This window comes from Chrysochloris asiatica, unplaced genomic scaffold (genome assembly GCF_000296735.1).
Source record: "Chrysochloris asiatica unplaced genomic scaffold, ChrAsi1.0 scaffold00042, whole genome shotgun sequence".
NCBI classification, from domain to species: Eukaryota; Metazoa; Chordata; class Mammalia; order Afrosoricida; family Chrysochloridae; genus Chrysochloris; species Chrysochloris asiatica.
Genome location: NW_006408560.1, coordinates 742442 through 761755, shown reverse-complemented (window position 1 = coordinate 761755; position 19314 = coordinate 742442). Strand labels below are relative to the sequence as shown.

Here is a 19314-nt window from a genome sequence, read left to right as displayed (position 1 = left end):
CAGAGGTAAACAATGATGTATGCACAACCTTGGAACAATAGGGCTCTGGGATACAGAGATTGAGACATGGTTGGAATGGGGAAAAGGGGGGAAATAATGTTAAGATGCTTGGCTGTCTTTTGAACCTTGGTTTCCCTTGCATACCATCATAAAATAGACACTGAGGGGGAGAGAAAGAAATAGCCAGAAATATCACCATAGAAAGCTTGTAAGTTCATTTTCTGCCTATAAGTGATTAGAATACCTAAAATGGTACTACAACATGCGTGCCCAGTGAAGGAGGCTTCCTGTGGAGCCTCTGCATTACATAAGACTATAGGTGGAATCCTGAACAGCATCCAGAATCTTCAGAGGTGGGAAATTTCCACTTGAAAGAACAGACAGACCCGCCTGGAACAGATAGAAGAACAGAAGATACTTCTTGAAAGAAAGACCGACAGGAAAAATACAAAACAATATAGGCCGACTGACTGATTACTATAAGAACAAGCAAGAAATATTTGGTGATAGAACTGATGGTCTTGGTTTGGGTAGAATGCAGCTGGGTATCCATCTATACTTCTAAGTGATCTAAATCCAACCTTTAGGTGTTACATTGACAACAGGACTCATCCTTGTTCCTAGACTTCAAGGTCCTTAAGCCTAGTCTCCATATCGCTCCTATATTCTTATGTAGAAGGAAGTTCAAAAAGTGTTTGCTGAACTTAATGAGAAGATTTTCAAAATAATTTTCATGATTTTCTGATAATTTTCTTTGACTTAGGAACCCTGAGCATCACTGTCCTTCGCCCTTTTCAGGAAGGGTCACCATGGTTGATGAAGAAAGACTTAGATACAATTATTCCTCCTAACCTCCAGTCAAGGACATGGGAGACCTTTCCCTCAGTTGAGGTATATATTTTTCTGCTGAAAAGGCATTTTATTTGCATGTTTATTCATCAGTGGGTCAGAGTCTTCAGTCTCCTCCTATAAATTCATAATTTTATGAAAAATTATAATGGGTTTAAGGAATTCAGTAGTTGAAGCCTACCAGCTGCTCCTTGGAACACTACACAGAGTCACTATGAGTCAGAATCGACTTGACAGCACTTAACAACAACAACAACAACAACATCTTTGAAGATTTTAACAATTGTAGATGTGGTGATCAAATTTTGGAGTCTTATGTGTGTGCATGACTGTTTAATCTGGTTTTATTTCCTTTATCCTGTACTACAGGGTTGAGCATCTATCTTCCTACGTAATATAAAACAACCTATTGTTACTAACCTTGTTTATTCCACCTCTCCTCACACAGAATAACTGATAATATGCAATGTGGAAATATCCTCTCTGTCATTTCACTTTAGGTCTTTCACACTCCCTCCCTTTTTTTGTCTTCTCCAGTGTGGTGTTTCTCCAACAACATCACACTGACTTTGTACATAAGATAATGTGAAAGATTACACACAGACCTTTGCAACTCTGATGTTAGAAAGCAAATATGGTAATGCTGTCAGACCAGAGATGCCTGACCTAAAGTTTTTCAGAGACTAAAAGATAAATATCTTAGACAAGAATTGTGAAGTCCTGTGCCCTGCAAGACTTGCCTTTTCACTTAAAGCAGTTTATGCAATATGCCTAATACATTGTCAGATGATAAATTATTATACCAATGAAGACATTGATAGTATAATCAGAAAGAAATACTAGTGTTAAGTGAGAAGGATACTGTTTGGTGCTGGTTTTTGCTGCACAGTCTTCCAGAGCAAGATAATGAGCACCTAGATAGCAAGAATGTTTCTCTCCTTTATTTTAATTTGGTGATTGTAATAGGCATAGTTTGAACTGCAAGGTCAGTGGTTCAAGCTCACCAGCTGCTCCTTGGAAACCCTATACAGGGTCGCTATGGGTCGGAATCGACTCGACGACACTCAACAACAACAATAGACATGGTGAGATCAAAGTCACCTGGAAATCTATTATTTATTTATAGAATAATTATACTGAACCTCCATTTTCTTATCTGAAAAATGAAGAGACCATACTAAATGGTTCCCTAAGGCTATATTCAACTTCAAAGCACTAAAATATGACAAAGAATATGCAGCATCTAAGATTCATGAAGGAAGTTTATTCTCTTCCTCTGAAACTCTTATTCTAGGACCTTCTATACCCTATAGGAAGGACCCAATCCAGTCAAGCCCCTGAGTGGCTATTACTGACCAGGTCTTGGCATGAAATAGCAATTTGCAATGAAACACATTGGGCATGCTTCATGGCATAGACCACCAATGCACAACACTCCTGATATCAATTATAAGGACAACACTCTGGAGCCATACTTAAGCCAAAGTGATCTCAAAGGTGGTCCAAATTCATTAAATGATTTTTTTGCTTAAATAATCTCTCTAGGTTATAATGAACATGAAGCCAGAAAGCTCTAGATTGCTTAATTCCAAATCAATGTCTAAGGTTACTTGTTAATGCCATCAAGTCAGTTCTAACTCATAGCGACCCTGTATAGAGTTTCTGAAGAGCGGCTGCAAACCTCATACCTTGCATTTGTTTTATTTTGTTGTTGTTGTTAAGTGCCATCAAGTCAGTTCCAACCCATAGAGACCCTTTATAGGGTTTCCAAGGAGCAGCTTGTGAGCTTGAACCGCCAACCTTGTGCTTCAAACCAACCTTGCAGCCCAGCACATTAACCCACAGCACCACACCAGGAATCCAGTGCATTTCCTATAGTGCCCCACCAGGACACATATATCCAATATCTGTGGGTATTGGGGAATAATTGCATGTCTTTGGCATAACCATGGTCTTGCCTAACACATTCTTCTAAATGTAGCCCACTGGGGTGTGTGGGATAACATGGCAGCAGGATTTTAAAATATTCAGATTCTTGGTAACACACATAAAAAGGAAACTTGCTAGTACAGTTATCAATCTTTCCTTATGGTTTTTGGGACGTTTTGAGGGCAGGGATCATACTGTTTTGTACACTGTTAAAGTCCCTAACCAATGGTTCCTAATGTAGTATCTACATAATAAGTTGTTGTTGTTGTTGTCAAGTGCTGTGGTGTCAGCTCCAACTCATAGCAAGCCTGGATAGGGTTTTCAAGGTTGTAAATCTTTACAGGGGTAGAAAGCCTCATCTTTCTCCTTCAGAACCAACTGATGGATTTGAACTGCTGACCTTGTAATTAGCAGCCCTCCTCTCCCACCCCCAAATTTTGTAATGGTAAAATAATCTGATTTCTTTGGTGATTGTTTTGTTTTGTTAACAGAAAAAAACTCCAGGGCCTCCGTTTGGTACACAGATTTGGAAAGGTCTTTGCATTGGGTCCAAACAGCTAATATGTGCCCCAGGCCCTGTCCTCAAGAGCCCCGATGTGCTGCAGATCCGCCAGTTCATCCAGCATGAGGTCATAAAAAATGAGCTGAAACTGAGCCTGCAGGTTTCCCTTAAGGTAATGGAATCCAGGTAACATGAGCCAAAAAGAATCAGGCACAGAGCAATCATTCCTCTCAATTTCCTTAGGAACCTGAAATTTTGTATTCTACCAATATTTACCCAATGAAATGTATGAATGTCATCTCTCAGAAGTTACAAGGTTAAGAGGTAGAAAATATTTCATTGTTCCCATAAGGTATAGGAAATATTTAAAAGCCCATGTGATATTAAGAAGATAAGTAACTTTTATATGTGATTGGTAGATAGAGTCTTTCTCAAAATTGATTTAATGATCACTAGAAAAAAACAAAGCCACATACTAATCAGATAATTTCCCATGAAAGAAAAGGGTTTTTGGGATGTGGTCTAAGTCTTTGTAAACGTATAGTTAATTGTATACTTATTACTATAGCATCTCACTCTCTAATTTGTTACCTGCCTTAGAACAGGAACTGTATATGTTTTGTTTATAGCTATATATCCAGAACCTGGCACAGAACAGGGACTCATTACTTTATTTGTGTGGAAAAAAAAAAAAATGAAGTGTATATATCCTGGAAGCAAAAGAATGGACTAAACAGCGTATATTTATAGATAGAATCACAAGTATTCGATCTGGAAAGGACCTAGAAATCATCTTATTGCACTCTCTCCATATTATTGATGAAGAAACGGAAGTGTAGAGATGCGGTCCCCACAGTTCTACCATCCTGCAGTTCTTACAGCCGGTTTTGAACTTTTCAAGTCTTCTATCTTACTGACATCTGAGTATGAAGGAAAACACTCTGTAGATTGCTTGAGCAGTAGCTTGTCATTGAACATTGTGAGCTAGTATATTTTTCACCTTTTTGTAATATTTCAAGTTGGTGTTGACTCTTTTGGTGTCTTTCTCTACTTTATTTCTGTTTTTGTTTTATTTTTTATTTCTTTTATTCTGCTCATCTAGGATTACATAAACCATATTCTAAAGAAAGAAGATGAGCTACAGGAAATGACAGTTAAGGATTCCAGAACGGAGGAGGAGAGGGGCAATGCTGCCGATCTCCTCAAGTTAGTTATGGTAAGAATGACATATTTTATAGACCAATGTTTTTACTCTTGTTTCAATATTAGACGTTTCAAAATGAAATATAATAACCACTTCTTTCACTTTTCTATAATGTTTGCTTTTTCCTTATAATTTCTCTTTTTTGTGTGGAAATCCAACTCCTTACGTGTTGAATTTGCCAAATGCATTTTAGGCTATTACTTTAGTCATAAATAATTCTGAGGGCCCTTAAGTAAAACAGTTTCTATTGTCTTTGGAGAAATAGAATTCATTGAACTGTCGGATGAATGAAATAGTAAGGATGTGGTATAAGAAAAGAATTTCCACAACTTAAAATTATTTCCATTTAAAAAAATTATTTAAGTGAAAGGAATGGCTAAAGAGAAGTCAAATACATTTTGTACTGGCATTAAAGAACTAATTTATCTCATAGTAATTTCTCTAAAAGATAAATTTGAACATATAAACAAAGCTTCTGAAACATTTTTTATGTAACAATCATTATCATAAGTAATTCTGTTTTCATTTCAGTCTTTCCCTAAAATGGAGGAAACTACAAAATGTCATGTTACTGAAGGTAACTGGTCGGTTTTTTTTCTAAAATTTATTTATAAATTTCATAAGGGACAAATTTAAACAGTCTTATCAGTCATTCTCTCATCTGATAGCAAGGCACCATGCACATATCTCTGCACTGTTGTTCTTAAAGTACCATCGAGTCAGTTCTGACTCAAACTGATCCTGTATAGCAGGGGTTGTTTGTTTTTAGGTGCCATCGAGTCGGTGCATAGGAGGGGTGGTGGTGGTGGTGGTTATGTGCCATGGAGTCAGTTCCAGCTCATAGCGACCCTGTACAGGATTTCCAAGGCTGTAAATCTTTACAGGAGCAGAGAGCCTTATCTTTCTCCCATGGAACAGCTGGTAGTTTCGAACTGCTGACCTTGTGGTTCGCAGACTGATTCGTAACCACTATGCTACCAGAGCTCCTATAGCAGAGGTAGGGAATAGTTTTTCTGCCAAGGGCCATTTGGATATTTATAACATAATTTGCAGGTCATACAGAATTGTCAACTTAAGAATTAGCCTGATCTAATTAGCATAGTGGTTACGAATCAGGCTGCTAACCTCAGGGTCATCAATTCGAAACTACCAGCTGTTCCACGGGAGAAAGAGGAGGCTTTCTGCTCCCATAAAGATTGACAGCCTCGGAAACCCTGTACAGGGTCGCTATGAGTCGGAACTGACTCCAAGGCACATAACAACAACAACAATTCTGACTGTCACAACTGTAAAGGTAGAAATTTTGTAACAAAAAGGAAGGGGGAGTAATTAATCTACTCCAGGAACAGAGGGCCCTAGGACCATCAATGGAGAAGAGCAGGAGCAGGATGTAGGACCCAATCCAGAGAAGCAGCAAGATAAGGACATGGAGAAATAGAGCAGCTAAGGACTCTAGACTTAAGGAAAGAGAAAGGCTGTGTGCTGGCAGCCAGGTGCTGGTGACCAGGAGGCAGGCTTTCAGAATGTACCCTTTGGTTATTTAAATGATTACATATTTCTGAGTGTTTTTGTGTACATACCCCCCCAAAAAAACAAACAAACCAAAAAAAAAAAAAAAAAAACCAGAAGGAATAGAAGCAAAAATACTGTTGAATGATGATTCACAGAGGAGATTGTCATCATGGCAATGAAACGATAAGTGCAAAACCAATGTTCTCCCATGTAAACTGTCACTCAATTCACAATAATTTTTTTTTTTAATTAAAAAAGAACTAGTCTGCTGTATTTGGTCAAACATTTAAAAAACTCACCCCTAATGTGATGACTGGAACTGTGGTTTCTTTGGCAGGGTCAGACCACCCCTGATGTATAGGATTTCTGAGGATCAGCTGGTGGGTTTAAACTACCGACCTTGTGGTTAGCAGTCCAGTGTTGATTTTACACTCCACACCAGAAGTCCGTCTCACTACTAGTGCTATCCTAGTGTATTATAATGATTTATTTATATGCTTGATTCTGTCTAAATTGTGAGTTCTTAGAGAACTGTGGTTACCTCTAGTTGATCAATGACTTTAATCTGTTGAATGAAAAAAAAGCTGACATTTGCTTTTCTGCTAACCTCAGTTATTTAGAAGATAACTAAGCTACCAGAAGGAAACAATGAACCAACCAGTACACCAACCCACCTCACACACACAGAACTCAAACAACTACAAAGTCATCACCAAATGTAGCTTAGGAAGTTCACACTTGGGTGAAATTGCCATTCATATCATAGTTATTTGGAGATATATACAGACCCAATAAACTTGTTCATGTGGTTTTAAAGTCCACAGCAGACAGGCAGTAATGTTTGCTGTTTTTGATTTGGGTTTTGGTTTAAAGGCAAAGTCCATCTGTCATCTGGGAGCTATTGGCTTTGTTTAGCCCACAGATGTATTGTGTGTGTCTTCCTCAGTGTTGCCTTTCACAGTTGTGCTTGTAGTTGTTGTTATTGTTGCTTAACCTGGATTTCTCTCTCTCTTCTTAAACTGTTGCATTACCATGTGGTGACATTTGATTAGCAGCTGCCTTTTATTAGAATAAATATGATAGAAGAGACCATCACTACCTCCAAAGTCTCTATTACAGCCTGTTGTCAAATTTCACTTGGGTGTCCCCTTTAATGGGATTGCTAGATTCAGCAAATAAAATAGAGCAGGCCCTGTTAAATTTTAATTTCAGAAAAAAAATTTTTTTTTTCTAGTACAAAGATACTCCATGAAACATTTGAGACATACTTAACTAAAATGATTATTTCTTATTTAGTTGAAATTCAGAGTTAACTAGATGCTGTCTTATTTTACCTGACAACCATACCCTGGGGGCATTTGAATTTGTAATCTCTGCTGCAAGGGAACAGACACCAAAGAGGTAAACACACAAGTTGCCCAATAGTGAAGAACAAACTAAAACATTTTTAAGATAAAAATCAACAAGCTTCTGACATTTTAATAGTAGTGATTCTAAATCAACATTTCCCCCAGAGTATTCCTTGAAATTTCAGTGTATGAACTGTCTCCACCAAAAAAATGTTGTGATTAAATAAGTTTGGATAACACTGCATATTGTCTTAAAGAGTCACATATACATTTTGTTGTTGTTAAGTTTTAATCCGTCGTTCCAAGGAGCAATTGGTGGGTTTGAACCGCCAGCTTTGCAGTTAACTGTCGAATGCTCATCTGACCATGCTACATCAGGACTCGCATATGTACCTAAGAGTACAGAAAAGTTGTATAAATCAGTGTTCTCCAAGCTCATATTACCATCAAACATGATAGCTTTTATTTCCTTAATTTTCTCTTAACAACTCACCAACACCAAAATAAACATAGCTGAGATGATAAAAAACCATTGTGTTACATTCATAGCCTAAATTCAGGGAATAGGAAAAGCAATTCCTATTAAAATAGAATATTTAATTTTAAAAAAATGTTTTTTTTGATGCTTCCTACATGAGGAAATTCGGTTAGGTAGAATACTGTTTCCTCTAATGATGAAGTGGCACTGAATTCTACTTTTTGACTATATGACATACGTTCTCTAATTTCATAAAAGTCCTCTGGTTTACTGTTGTTGTATGGTAGCCTGGCCGTGGAAATTCTATTTAAATTCTGTATTTGATAGCTAAAATACAAGCTCTTAAACAGCACCTCAAATGAGCTAATTGAATAACGACTGTTTTGTGCTTTAAAGAAATGAGGATAAAAGTTAAATGCATCTATTTTTAAAGTTGCAGCCCACCTGTCCAATTTATACAAGAAGTCTTTGGCTACAACTCCAAAATGTTTACCAGACCCATTTACTAAAGATTTCTTTGAAAAGAAATGGAGGTAAGTTGATCCAATAATATGTTCCATTTAGTATGTTGTTGTGAAGTGCCGTCAAGTCGGTTTCAACCCATAGCGGCCCTGTATAAACATACCAAAATTAGGGAACAGAGAGACACAGAGTCATCACTATGGGTGACTACATCAACGTTCACAGTCCTCCATCCCCCATACTGTTAACGCTCTATCATTGCATGTACGCTGAGAAGATTGTCCCTTTTCATTATATTTGCTCTTTTCTCTTACATAGACATACAGAAACATCAAAGAACTGGAAAAAGAAGATAGAACAAAAGAGGTAAATATACCTTTATGTATACGTAAGTGAGTAGAAAGACCATTATTGTAGAGCCAAAGAGTGGGATAAGCTGGAAGATCCTACCACTGAGGCTTTCCTCTGTAATTTGAATCTCTTCTCAGCATTTCTGCCAAACAGTTCTTCACCAGTGGTGTAACCATGACACTATCTCGTGAGGAAGTCCATTTGAGAGTTAGTTAGATTCTCTCTTGCTTCTAAGCAAGAAAGCTCTCAAGTGACTCTGCATTTTGGTCATTCTAATAGACAAATAATGCAGGACATAGTCAGAATCATGAAAGGATTCTTAAAATTCACACGAGGAGTGTGCTCTAAACGTTATCCACTTTGGTTTTCTTCCAATCTTTGCTGAAGATTTCAACCCCAGCTCTCTCACCATAAAATTAAAAATTAAAAAAGGAAGATAGATATTTGTAGTGAGTACATAGGAATAGTCCATATTGTACTATTGTATACATTTTCATAGCTCCTTTCCAGAATGACTCCCAGGATGGCTATGCTTCTTAATAAAAATGTCAGGGTTACCTTGTGGAATGTGTTGGGGAAATGGTGCAAAAAGACTTTAATTCTCATGGGCCACCTCCTATATATAGGGTCAACAAGAAGATAGATATAGTCTCATAGACTGTCTCTGAAACAGCTTCCAAAAGACTGATGACAGGGGTCGCCTCTGGGGAAGGAGATTGAGGTGTTAGGGACAGTGTGGAATGAGGACTTCCTTTTTATTATATACTGCAAAAATTGACACCAACCATCCTTCCCCCAGCACACTCTAGTCAGTTGGGTTAGATCATTCATTTCAATGGTCACATAGGACTCAGACAACATACTCACAGTTAGGAGCTTTCTTAGCACATGTTAACAGATTACAATAAAGATCAGAAAATGCTCAGGGCATAGTTCTTCCAGTTAGAACAGCCTCTCCTCAGCTGTGCCCACAGATGGGCCTCCATCTGCCTGGGCAAGGTTACAAAGCTCTTTAAGGGCTGCTAATAAATGTTCACAGGACACACCACTCCACCATAAGCCTCAGCTTGAAGACACTTTGAAAGAGAAGTGTTGGCTGCATGGGAAATGATCACGGAGGAAGGTTAAGGAAGAAGAAAGTTTTAAGGAAATATGGAAGGTGATCAACAAATGTCAGATGCTGTGGAAGAATCACAAAGGGGAATGAAAAGAGAAATGTAGAATTTGGGGTTTATCGATTAGAATCCTTATTGCTGCTGCTGTCTTGTTTTGCTAAACAGTTTTAGGAGGTGTTGGGCAATTAGTCAGACTACAGTAAATTGATGAATGGATCGAGTGAGGCAGTAGAGATAGGACATTTTAAATGGTAAAATCAAGTTATGTGGAGTAAGATGACATTTTGATTCAGTCAGTATTTCCAAAGAGACCATGTGTATAATAATAGAAAGAGTAGAGCACTGGTCTTAGTCAGTAGACAACATGAGAGCCAGTTCTAGTTTGATTGCTTACTGTGTCATTCTGGTGGGTTATTTTTATTTCATTTTTTTTAAAAGGTAGTATGTGTTTACCAAAGTGGCTTTATTCCAGGCAGGCTAGTTATTTCACTCCAATAAAATTTACTTCAAGAATTCAATTTGCTTTTCTGTAAAGTGAGAGTGATGGGACTGCCTGATATCTTAGCTCCATTCGGCTCTCAGCGTATGTGACTGGGGGCTAACTAGCCTTCAGAGTGATCAAGTTCATGAGCGCAGTCAGGTAACCTGGGTTTTATTCCAGACTCCAATTCTTAAGACCTTTGTGATTAGGGGTAAGTTATTTAACCTTCTAAGTCTTGATTTTTGACCAGTAAAATGGATATAATAGTGTATTTTGGGCTACTAACCATGAGGTCAGTGATTCCAACTCACCAACCACACTGAGGAAGAAAGATGGGGCTGTCTGTGCCTATAAACCTGAGATAGGGTCACTATGAGTCAGAATCAACATAGGTTTGGGGATTAGGATGCATAAAATTATTTTAGGATTAAATATAAACACTTTGCAAGGTTTCTGGCAAGAAATAAATACCTAAAGACTGAAATAATTTGAGTTAGGATGAAGTTCACCTCCATGTAACAGAAACCTCAGCCAAAACACCACCAACCTTGCAGATCAAATGACTTTGCAGTCTGACGCGTTAGCCCATAGCGCCACACCAGGACTCCTACCCCACCAATAAGAGATAGTAAAAGGAGCTCGGGTAGCTTAGTGGTTACAAATCGGGCTGCTAATCTCACGGTCAGTAGTTCGAAACTATCAGCTGTTCCGCGGGAGAAAGATGAGGCTTTCTGCTCCCGTAAAGATTTATAGCCTCGGAAACAGGGTCGCTATGAGTCGGAACCGACTCCACGGCACACAAAAACAACAAATATGGGGTAGTGCTGTAGGATAAGCACTGGACTGCTAACTGCAAGGTCAGAAGTCAAACCCACCATCTGCCCCAAGGGAGAAAACTGAATCTTCCAGCTTCCTTAAAGATTTATAGCTTCAGAAACCCTATGAATGGTCGCTATGTGTGGGAATTGACTTGATGGCAGTTGTTTACTATTGGAAAGGATTATCACAATTGCTTTTAGTATACCCTGTAACCACTGATCTCATTAGTCATAAAGTAATCTTTAGTTTTTGTGTTGAGTTTCTGTTTTGTTTTTTATAACTGCTGCAACTGAACTCGTGGAAACCAGTAGATTCAGCTAGTATTTAAACCTCAGACAAAAATAAAAGGCATGAGGAAAGATAAGCCCATAGAGCTTGGTATCATTATTTCCTATCTTACCTGAAAATCTGATTTTGAAGTAGGAAAACGTATGATAAATTGATTCTTACCAGTTTGTTTGTTTTTTGCTAGTGATCCCATTTGTTTCCAGTGGGACTCAGAGCTAAAGTACAGGCAAATAACATGAAAATTATTTCTGTTTTCTTTTGCATTATTATGGAAATATTAATCAGAGCTGACATTGAAAAAACAAAAAATTATCTAACGGAAATTAGGAACAAAACGGTACCACCCTACTTCAAATCTGAATTGAGCACGTTATATCAGTCTCAGGTAATTTAATGTAATCAACTATAATTGAATCTTTATAAAAGTTGATGCAATGCACATGCTATTGTGTAATTAAACTTTCTGGATATTTAGTTCTTCCCATGCATCGGCATGACTGACTACCGAAACCAATTGCCAATTCATAGCTACCCCATATGTGTGAAAGTCGAACTGTGCTTCATAGAGTTTTCAGTGGCTGGTTTTTCAGACGTATATTGTCCTACCTTCTACAGAAGTATTTCTGGGTGGACTGGAACCTCCAACATCTTGACTAGCAGTCAACTATGTGAACTGTTTACACCACCCAGGAATATACACTTCAAACCTATATCCTGGCAAGCATTTTTTTTTTTTTTTTTATGGTGAATTCAGTGAAGGTTTATAGACAAGATCATCAGTTTTACATTCAGCAAATCATACACTTTGTTTCATCTCAATGGCTGCAATCCCCTCCATGTAACAACAGTTACCCACTTCCTCCCTGTGCTTCCTATTTCCACTCTACCTTCCTTCCCATCCCTTCTCAACTTTGTCCTTAGGCAAATGTTGCCCTTTTGATTTTGAATGATTGGCCATTCCATAGTGAGCATACTTTATGGCAACAATGTTGTCCCCTCTATACCTATCTACTGCTTAGCTGAAAATTGGTCCATGACAGCTTTCTGTTCCAGACCTGAAGGGTGATCAAGGGCCATAGTCTTGGGTTCCTCCAGTAAGCCATATCTTGTTTTTAAATTTTGAGTTTTGTTTCATATTTTTCCCACTCTATCCAGGACCTTCTAATGTGATCCTTTTCAGAGCAGTTGGTGGAGGTAACTAAGCACCATCTACTTCTTCTGGTCTCAGAGTCATGATAATTGATGTTCACTTGCTTCATTGGTCCACAGGACTAGTTGATTCCAAACATCTTCAGTTTTCATCACTCTTCTTTCTTCCATGTATGGAAAGACCAATAGTTGCACCTTAGATGGCTGCTCATGAGCTTTTAGGAGTCCTGGTGTGGTGCTGTGGGTTAGTGCATTAGACTGCAAGGTCCATTTCAATCGCAAGGTCAACTGTTCAAGCTCACCAGCCACTTCTAAGAAACCTATATAGGGTCAGAACTGACTCGTCAGCCTTAACAACAACATGAGCTTTTTGATCCCAGTCACTGCTCACCAAAGTAGGAAGTAAAACATTGTCTTTGTGGATTATGTTATGACAGTTGATGATGTTGTCCTCTGAGACTATGGTCCTGAGTCTGCAAACCCATTGCCTTAAAATGTTTGATAATATCTAAGAAACTGTCACCATTTTGCGCCCTGTAATGAGGTATTTCACAGATTCATTGCTGCATAGTTTCTATTGTGTATATGTATCAAACTTTGTTTAAACAATCTTCCACTGATTGACATTTAGGCTGTCTCTATCTTTTTGCTACTGTGAATAGTGCTCCAATGAACATGGGTGTCCTGGCTCTTATTTCTTGTAGATTTGCTGGGTCATACACTATTTCTATTTACAACTTTTTGATTAAGCACCATACTGTTTTCCACAGTGATTGAACTATTTTATAATCCAGCCAGCAATGTAGGAGAGTCCCAGTCTTTCCACATCCTCGCCATCATTTCTTATTTTTTGTTGTTTTGAATTTTGGTCTGTATGCTGGATGATATTATATTATCATTGTTGTTTTGATTTGCATCTCTGTAATGGCTAATGATAGCAAACATCTCTTCATGTCTTTTGGCCTCCTGAATATCATCTTTGGAGAAGTGTCTATTCATGTCCTCTGTCCATTTTTTAATTAGGTTGTTTATCTTTTTCTTGTAGAGGTATTATAGTTTTCAATACATTTTAGAGATTAGTCCCTTGCCCCTTGTTTGATATGTCTTTGAAAAAAAAAAAAAATCTCCAATCTGTGGGCTCTTTTACACTCTTTCAGCGAAGTATTTTGGTACATATAGCATTGTAGGATAAACTGCTAACCTCATGGGCTGTGGTTCAAACCCACCAGCTGCTCCTCAGAATCTCTATACAGTATCATTATGAGTCAGAATTGACTCAATGACAGCACTTAACAGCAACTACAAAATCATCTATTTGTGTTTTTAATTATGTTCCACGGTGTAAGCGTATACCATGTATTAGAGCCCCTAAGCTTGTCTCTATTTTTTCACTGATGAGCTTTATAGTTCTAGGTTTTACATTTATGTCTTTACTCCATGTTGAGTTTATTTTTGTAATGGTGTGAGATTTGGGTCTTGTTTAATTCTTCTGAAAATGGATTTCCAGTTTTGCCAGCACTATTTGTTGAAAAGACTATCTGCTCCCCATTTAATGTGTTTTGGTCCTTTGCCAAAGATCAGCAGATTGAATGTGGATGGATTTATTTCTGGGTTCTCAATTCTGTTCCATTGATCTATGTATCTTTCATTATACCAGTACCAAGCTGTTTTGACCACTGTGCCTATGTAGTATATTTTGAGATTAGGAAGTGAGAGGCCTCCTACTTTGTTCTTAAATAATGCTTTACTTATCTGAGTCCTGGCAGGCATTTGAAAGGAAAGAACATTTTCAGGTCTTAATTAGAAGTTCTCCATCAATATTGCATTACCAGTCTTTCCTACCACCTTGTTTTAGCACCACTAATTACTGTTTCCCATCCTGATGTAGGTGCTGTAGAATAAGTACAGGATTGATAACTGCAAGGTTAGTGGTTCAAACCCACCAGCTACTGCTTGGAAACCCTATACAGGTTCTCCATGAGTCAGAACTGACTTGATGGTACTTAACAACAATATCAAGTTTAAGCCTTGGTGTTTTATTTTGTTGTTGTTTGTTTGTTTTTTATCAACTCCTTTCTACCTCTGAGTCTCCTCTGATAATCCCTTCTTAAAGTTTCTATTCCATTAAGATCCCCTCTCCTCTCAGCTTCTGAGCTGGCACTATGATATTGTGAATTCTTTAAAAGCCCATAGAGGCAGTTTGGCTGCATCTTTCTCTCTAAGCCTAGAATGGGGACCACAGACAGCCCAACTTTCCTCTCACTGGCTGGGTGTTCACTGAAACCCTGAGCCAAGTGAATGTTTTCCTGTGTTCACAACTCCTTGTGTTTCTATCAAAATCCCAGATGGTATTATTAATCAGAGACTGCCTGAAAAGAAATTATAGTAAATTATAAACTTATGGAAGAAACTTATAGTTTGTAAACTTTATGTTGAGGGGTTCAAACTTGCTAGTCGCTCCTCAGAAACCCCATACAAGGTCACTATGAGTCAGAACCAACTCAACAGCACTTAGCAACAACAACAACAACAACAACATTATTCATGAACTTAATTTGCCTGGTGGCAGTTGCTTGTCAACCATGTGTAAGTCTAAAATATCTCCCATTATTTTAATTTTTTTTTTTAGTTTAATTATCTGGACAGCCTCTCCAAAAAACTGCCTCCTTTGACAAAGAAAGATGAGGATGCAAACAAAGCATGTGATCAGAATGCACTTAATGGTCCTTCAGGTAAGACAGTACGGGAGCTGTTCTTCCTGTGACGTCTGCTTATGTGTCCTCGCACAGCAGAGCAGTCCCTACTATGTTTTGTCTCAGTAATAGCTGATGAAATGACCTACTATGAAGATTGATTGAATTATGTGAGGAGACTAGTCTGTACATAAAATTTAGCACTTTTTTTTTCCTGTACACTTAAAATTTGCCTAAAAAATTCAGAAGACCCGAGTAAATTAAAAACCAAAGTAGTAATAAAGGGCTGAGGGAATTGGGACATTCATATGGTTTCAAAGTATCATCCCACATATTACTAATTATAAAAAGGAAATTTACATTTACAATGGAGAGAAATGAGTCTCCACCTTAACCAAGTGCTCAATGATACAGCATTATGTGGTTTCTGATGGAATGCAATTGTTATTCCAATTAAATGCCCTGGAATCCATTTCCATTCTTATTGATCCTGTATAGGGTTTCCAAGGAGGTGCTAGTGGCATTGAACTGCCAATCACAATGCAATGGAAAGAATAAAATACCTACGTAGAATTCTTGTCAAAAACCTTTAACTTGAATTTAATCAAAAAGAAATAATCAGACAAATTCACAAAGTAAACATTCTATATGCAGCCCTGGTAGCACAATGGTTAAGTAGTTGGCTGTTAGCCAAAAGGCCATCAGTTCAAACCCACCAGTCAATCTGATCCTGTAAAGATTATAGCCTTAGAAACCCTATGGGGCAGTTCTACTCTGTCCTATAAAGAAATAATTGGTTCAGCCACAGGTATTAGCCTGGATTCTTAAAAAAAATTCAGTGTCATTAAAACAAAACAGTGTGATTTTCCTAGACTGAGAAATTAATAAACCATAAGGATCCCTGGTAGCATAGAGGATTATGAGTAGGGCTGCTAACTGGAAAGTTAGCAGTTAGAATCTACCAGTCACTCCAAAGGAGGAAAGGTGAGACTTTCTGCTCCAGTAAAAATGTGCAGCCTCGGGAACCCTATACAGCATCACTATAAGTCAGAACCAACTTATTGGCACACAACCACTAATCAAAAATGAAATGTGATCTGTAAACCTTGATTAGATCCTATTGTTGTTGTTAAGTGCTGGCGAGTCGGTTCTGACCTATAGTAACCCTGTATAGGGTTTCCAAGGAGTGGCTGATGAGCTTGAACTGCCGACCTTGCAGTTCAAACCAACTTTGAAGTCCAGCACATTAACCTACAGCATCATATCAGGACTCGTGATTAGATCCTACACTGAAAAGAAGAAGAAAAAACGAAGCAACTATAGTATGATTCAGTAGTGAATAATTGTTATCATGACTAAGTGTGACTGTCACAACTGTAAAGGTAGTTTTGTAACAAAAACAGGGGAGTGCTTAATGTTACAGTCCAGAAACAGAAGACCCCAGGACCATCAAGGGAGAAGAGCACAAGCAGAATGCGGGACCTTATCCAGAGAAGCAGCAACACCAGAGATGGAGGCAGAGAAGGGGTCATGTAGAGGGGGAGCAGCTGAGGACTCTAGATTCATGGACTAAGAAGAGAGGGACTAAGAGATGGAGGCCAGGAGGCAGACTTGTAGAATGTGCCCTTTGGAGATGTAAATTATTATATATGCCTGAGTGGTTTTTTGTTTGTTTTTAAAAAAAGCTAAAGTGAATAGAGAAATACTGTTAACTGATAGTACATGGAGAGGATTATAATAATTATAATGAAACAAGGTGTATGATTTGTTGAATGTAAAACTAACTGATGATCTGCTCTGTAAACTTTCGTTCAATCCACAATAAAAATCTTAAAAAACAACAACAACAACTATAAAAGATATTTTGGAGAAATTTCAGAAGTCTGATTAGGTGAGTATCTATTAAAGGATACTGTAGAATTATTGTTTATTTCCTTGAGTGTGATGATGATACTACGGATATGCAGGAGAATGTCTTCATTCTCAGGAAGTGTAGTCTGGAGAATTTAAAGATGAAATGAAATTTAATGTTTTTCTTTAAGGAATGAGTAGAAAAACATACCCAGATGGGGAAACTTTCCACTGGACTGAGCCAGCGACCTATCTTGAGCACGGTCAAAGAAAATATGTAACCCTAGGAAATTAGATAAAGTTTAGAAAGCAAAGATTAAGGTTGAAGCAATGACTTGTAAATGTGATGTGGGAACAGAGATCACGAATTGATGTTCTGGTGCTGCCACTCAGACTGCCTGTCCCATGGCAGACCTTCATCACTCACAGCCTACTTTCCCCTTGAACTGGAGCAAGGCCACAGAGATTTTCTCATCACCTAAGTACTGCAAGCAGCTCTGGTAGTGTAGTGGTTATGAATTGGACTGCTAATCTCACAGTCAGCAGTTTGAAACTACCAGCTGTTCTGCTGGAGAAAGATGAGGTTTTCTGCTCCTGTAAAGACTGATAGCCTCGGAAACCCTGTACAGGGTCTCTATGAGTCGAAACTGACTCCACGGCACATTACAACAACAAGTACTGTAGGCAGCTACTACCCTCAAACCAGAGCTGGCATACTAGTTGAAATGCATTTTCTACCCCAGTTTTAGTGACATTTCTTTACCATATGTTTTCTATTGCACAGATATCTAAAACAACATGCACTTTAATTAAAAAGAATGGTTTTAAGATAGGAAATGTTCATTTAATCCCATCTCAGTTACCTTTGCCAAGTAAAAGTACAGCCCAAATTTCTTGACCGATGGATGCTTCTATAACCCAAAAAGGTGAAATCTACTCTGTAGCCAGGACACTCAGAAAGAACTTAAGGAGCTCCTAGGGAGTATGAGCTTTGAAGATACTATCCTGTTCATTAATGACAAGCATTGCATCATATGATGAAGAATCCCTACCTGCAACTGGCTTCCTCATGTTTAGTCTTTCTATGGAGGGCAGGGGAAAAGTACCTTATTCATTGTAAGGAAAACTACAATCATTGGTAGTCAATGTGTCATTGTCCAAAATATCAGTTTATAGTATTTGTTTTGGGTTTTCCAGATTCCAGGTCACAGGAGGCTTCAAAACAAGAATCCTCAAATAAGCTTAGTCCTTTGAAACCAGTGAGCCCTGTGGCTACTCATGAGTCCATTAGCAAGAGCCAACCTGAAAATTTAACAACATCTACCAAAGGTATGGTAGTCACTTGCTTTCTCTCTTTGTTTCTCAAAAACTGAATATTATGTCTTTTAGCAGTATGGGTGATGGTACTGGGAGATGTAGGTATGGCTGACAGATACAAAAAAAGTTCAAATGGGTCATGGAGCCTAGAGCTGTGGAGATTTGTAAGATTTCTTAATGTTGTTGTTGTTAATGTCGAGCTGCTACTGATTCATAGCAACCTTGTACTGGGTTTCTGAGTAATGACTGGTGATTTTTGAACTGTCAACCTTATGGTAAGCTGTCCCGTGCTTATCCAACAGCACCACACCACGTCTCCAATGCTTCTGAGCACATCAAAGTATGTCAAAGGCTTTTTTGATAAATAACTACAAGTCCTACATTGAAGGTGGAAAAAACGAAATGCTTCTTTTAGATTTGTTATTCTGCTTTGCTCTATACCCACTATTTACTTATTGACATGGTAAGGTTCCAAACACCAAGTCATTATGCAAATATTGGCACTATGTGAAAATGGAAGATGACCGTATAATCACAATGCTCAAATTAACTGAAAGCTTTCCTTCTGTGAACAGGAACCAGAAAAGGATGCCCTCTGTCACCACTCCTATTCAATATTATGCTGGAAGTCTTTGCAAGAGCAATACGGCAAGATAGGGAAATTAAAGGCATCCACATTGACAAAGAGGAAGTAAAACTCCCTCTATTTGCAGATGATATGATCCTATATGTAGAAAATCCCAAAGACTCAGTGAAAAAGCTACTAGACCTCATTGGAAAATTCAGCGAAGTGGCAGGGTATAAGATCAATATACAAAAAATCAGTTGGATTCCTCTTTACTAAAAAAGACAGCAGTGAAAAGAACATTAGGAAAGCAATACCATTTACAATAGCTGCCCAAAGGATGAAATATCTAGGAATAAATGTAACCAGAGAAACAAAGGACTTATACAAAAGAAAACTA

At 38.1% G+C, this 19314-nt stretch overlaps 1 protein-coding gene across 1 annotated transcript in view; it reads left to right on the top strand.

Annotated features, from left to right (window-relative positions):
- Positions 1 to 19314, top strand: part of SPAG17 (sperm associated antigen 17) — a 324904-nt gene that overhangs the window by 284194 nt on the left and 21396 nt on the right. Inside the window, 9 exon segments of the mRNA XM_006861302.1 lie at positions 764 to 891; positions 3270 to 3452; positions 4383 to 4496; positions 5016 to 5061; positions 8257 to 8356; positions 8604 to 8651; positions 11625 to 11724; positions 15118 to 15220; positions 18230 to 18361. Coding sequence (XP_006861364.1) covers positions 764 to 891; positions 3270 to 3452; positions 4383 to 4496; positions 5016 to 5061; positions 8257 to 8356; positions 8604 to 8651; positions 11625 to 11724; positions 15118 to 15220; positions 18230 to 18361 — 954 coding nt within the window.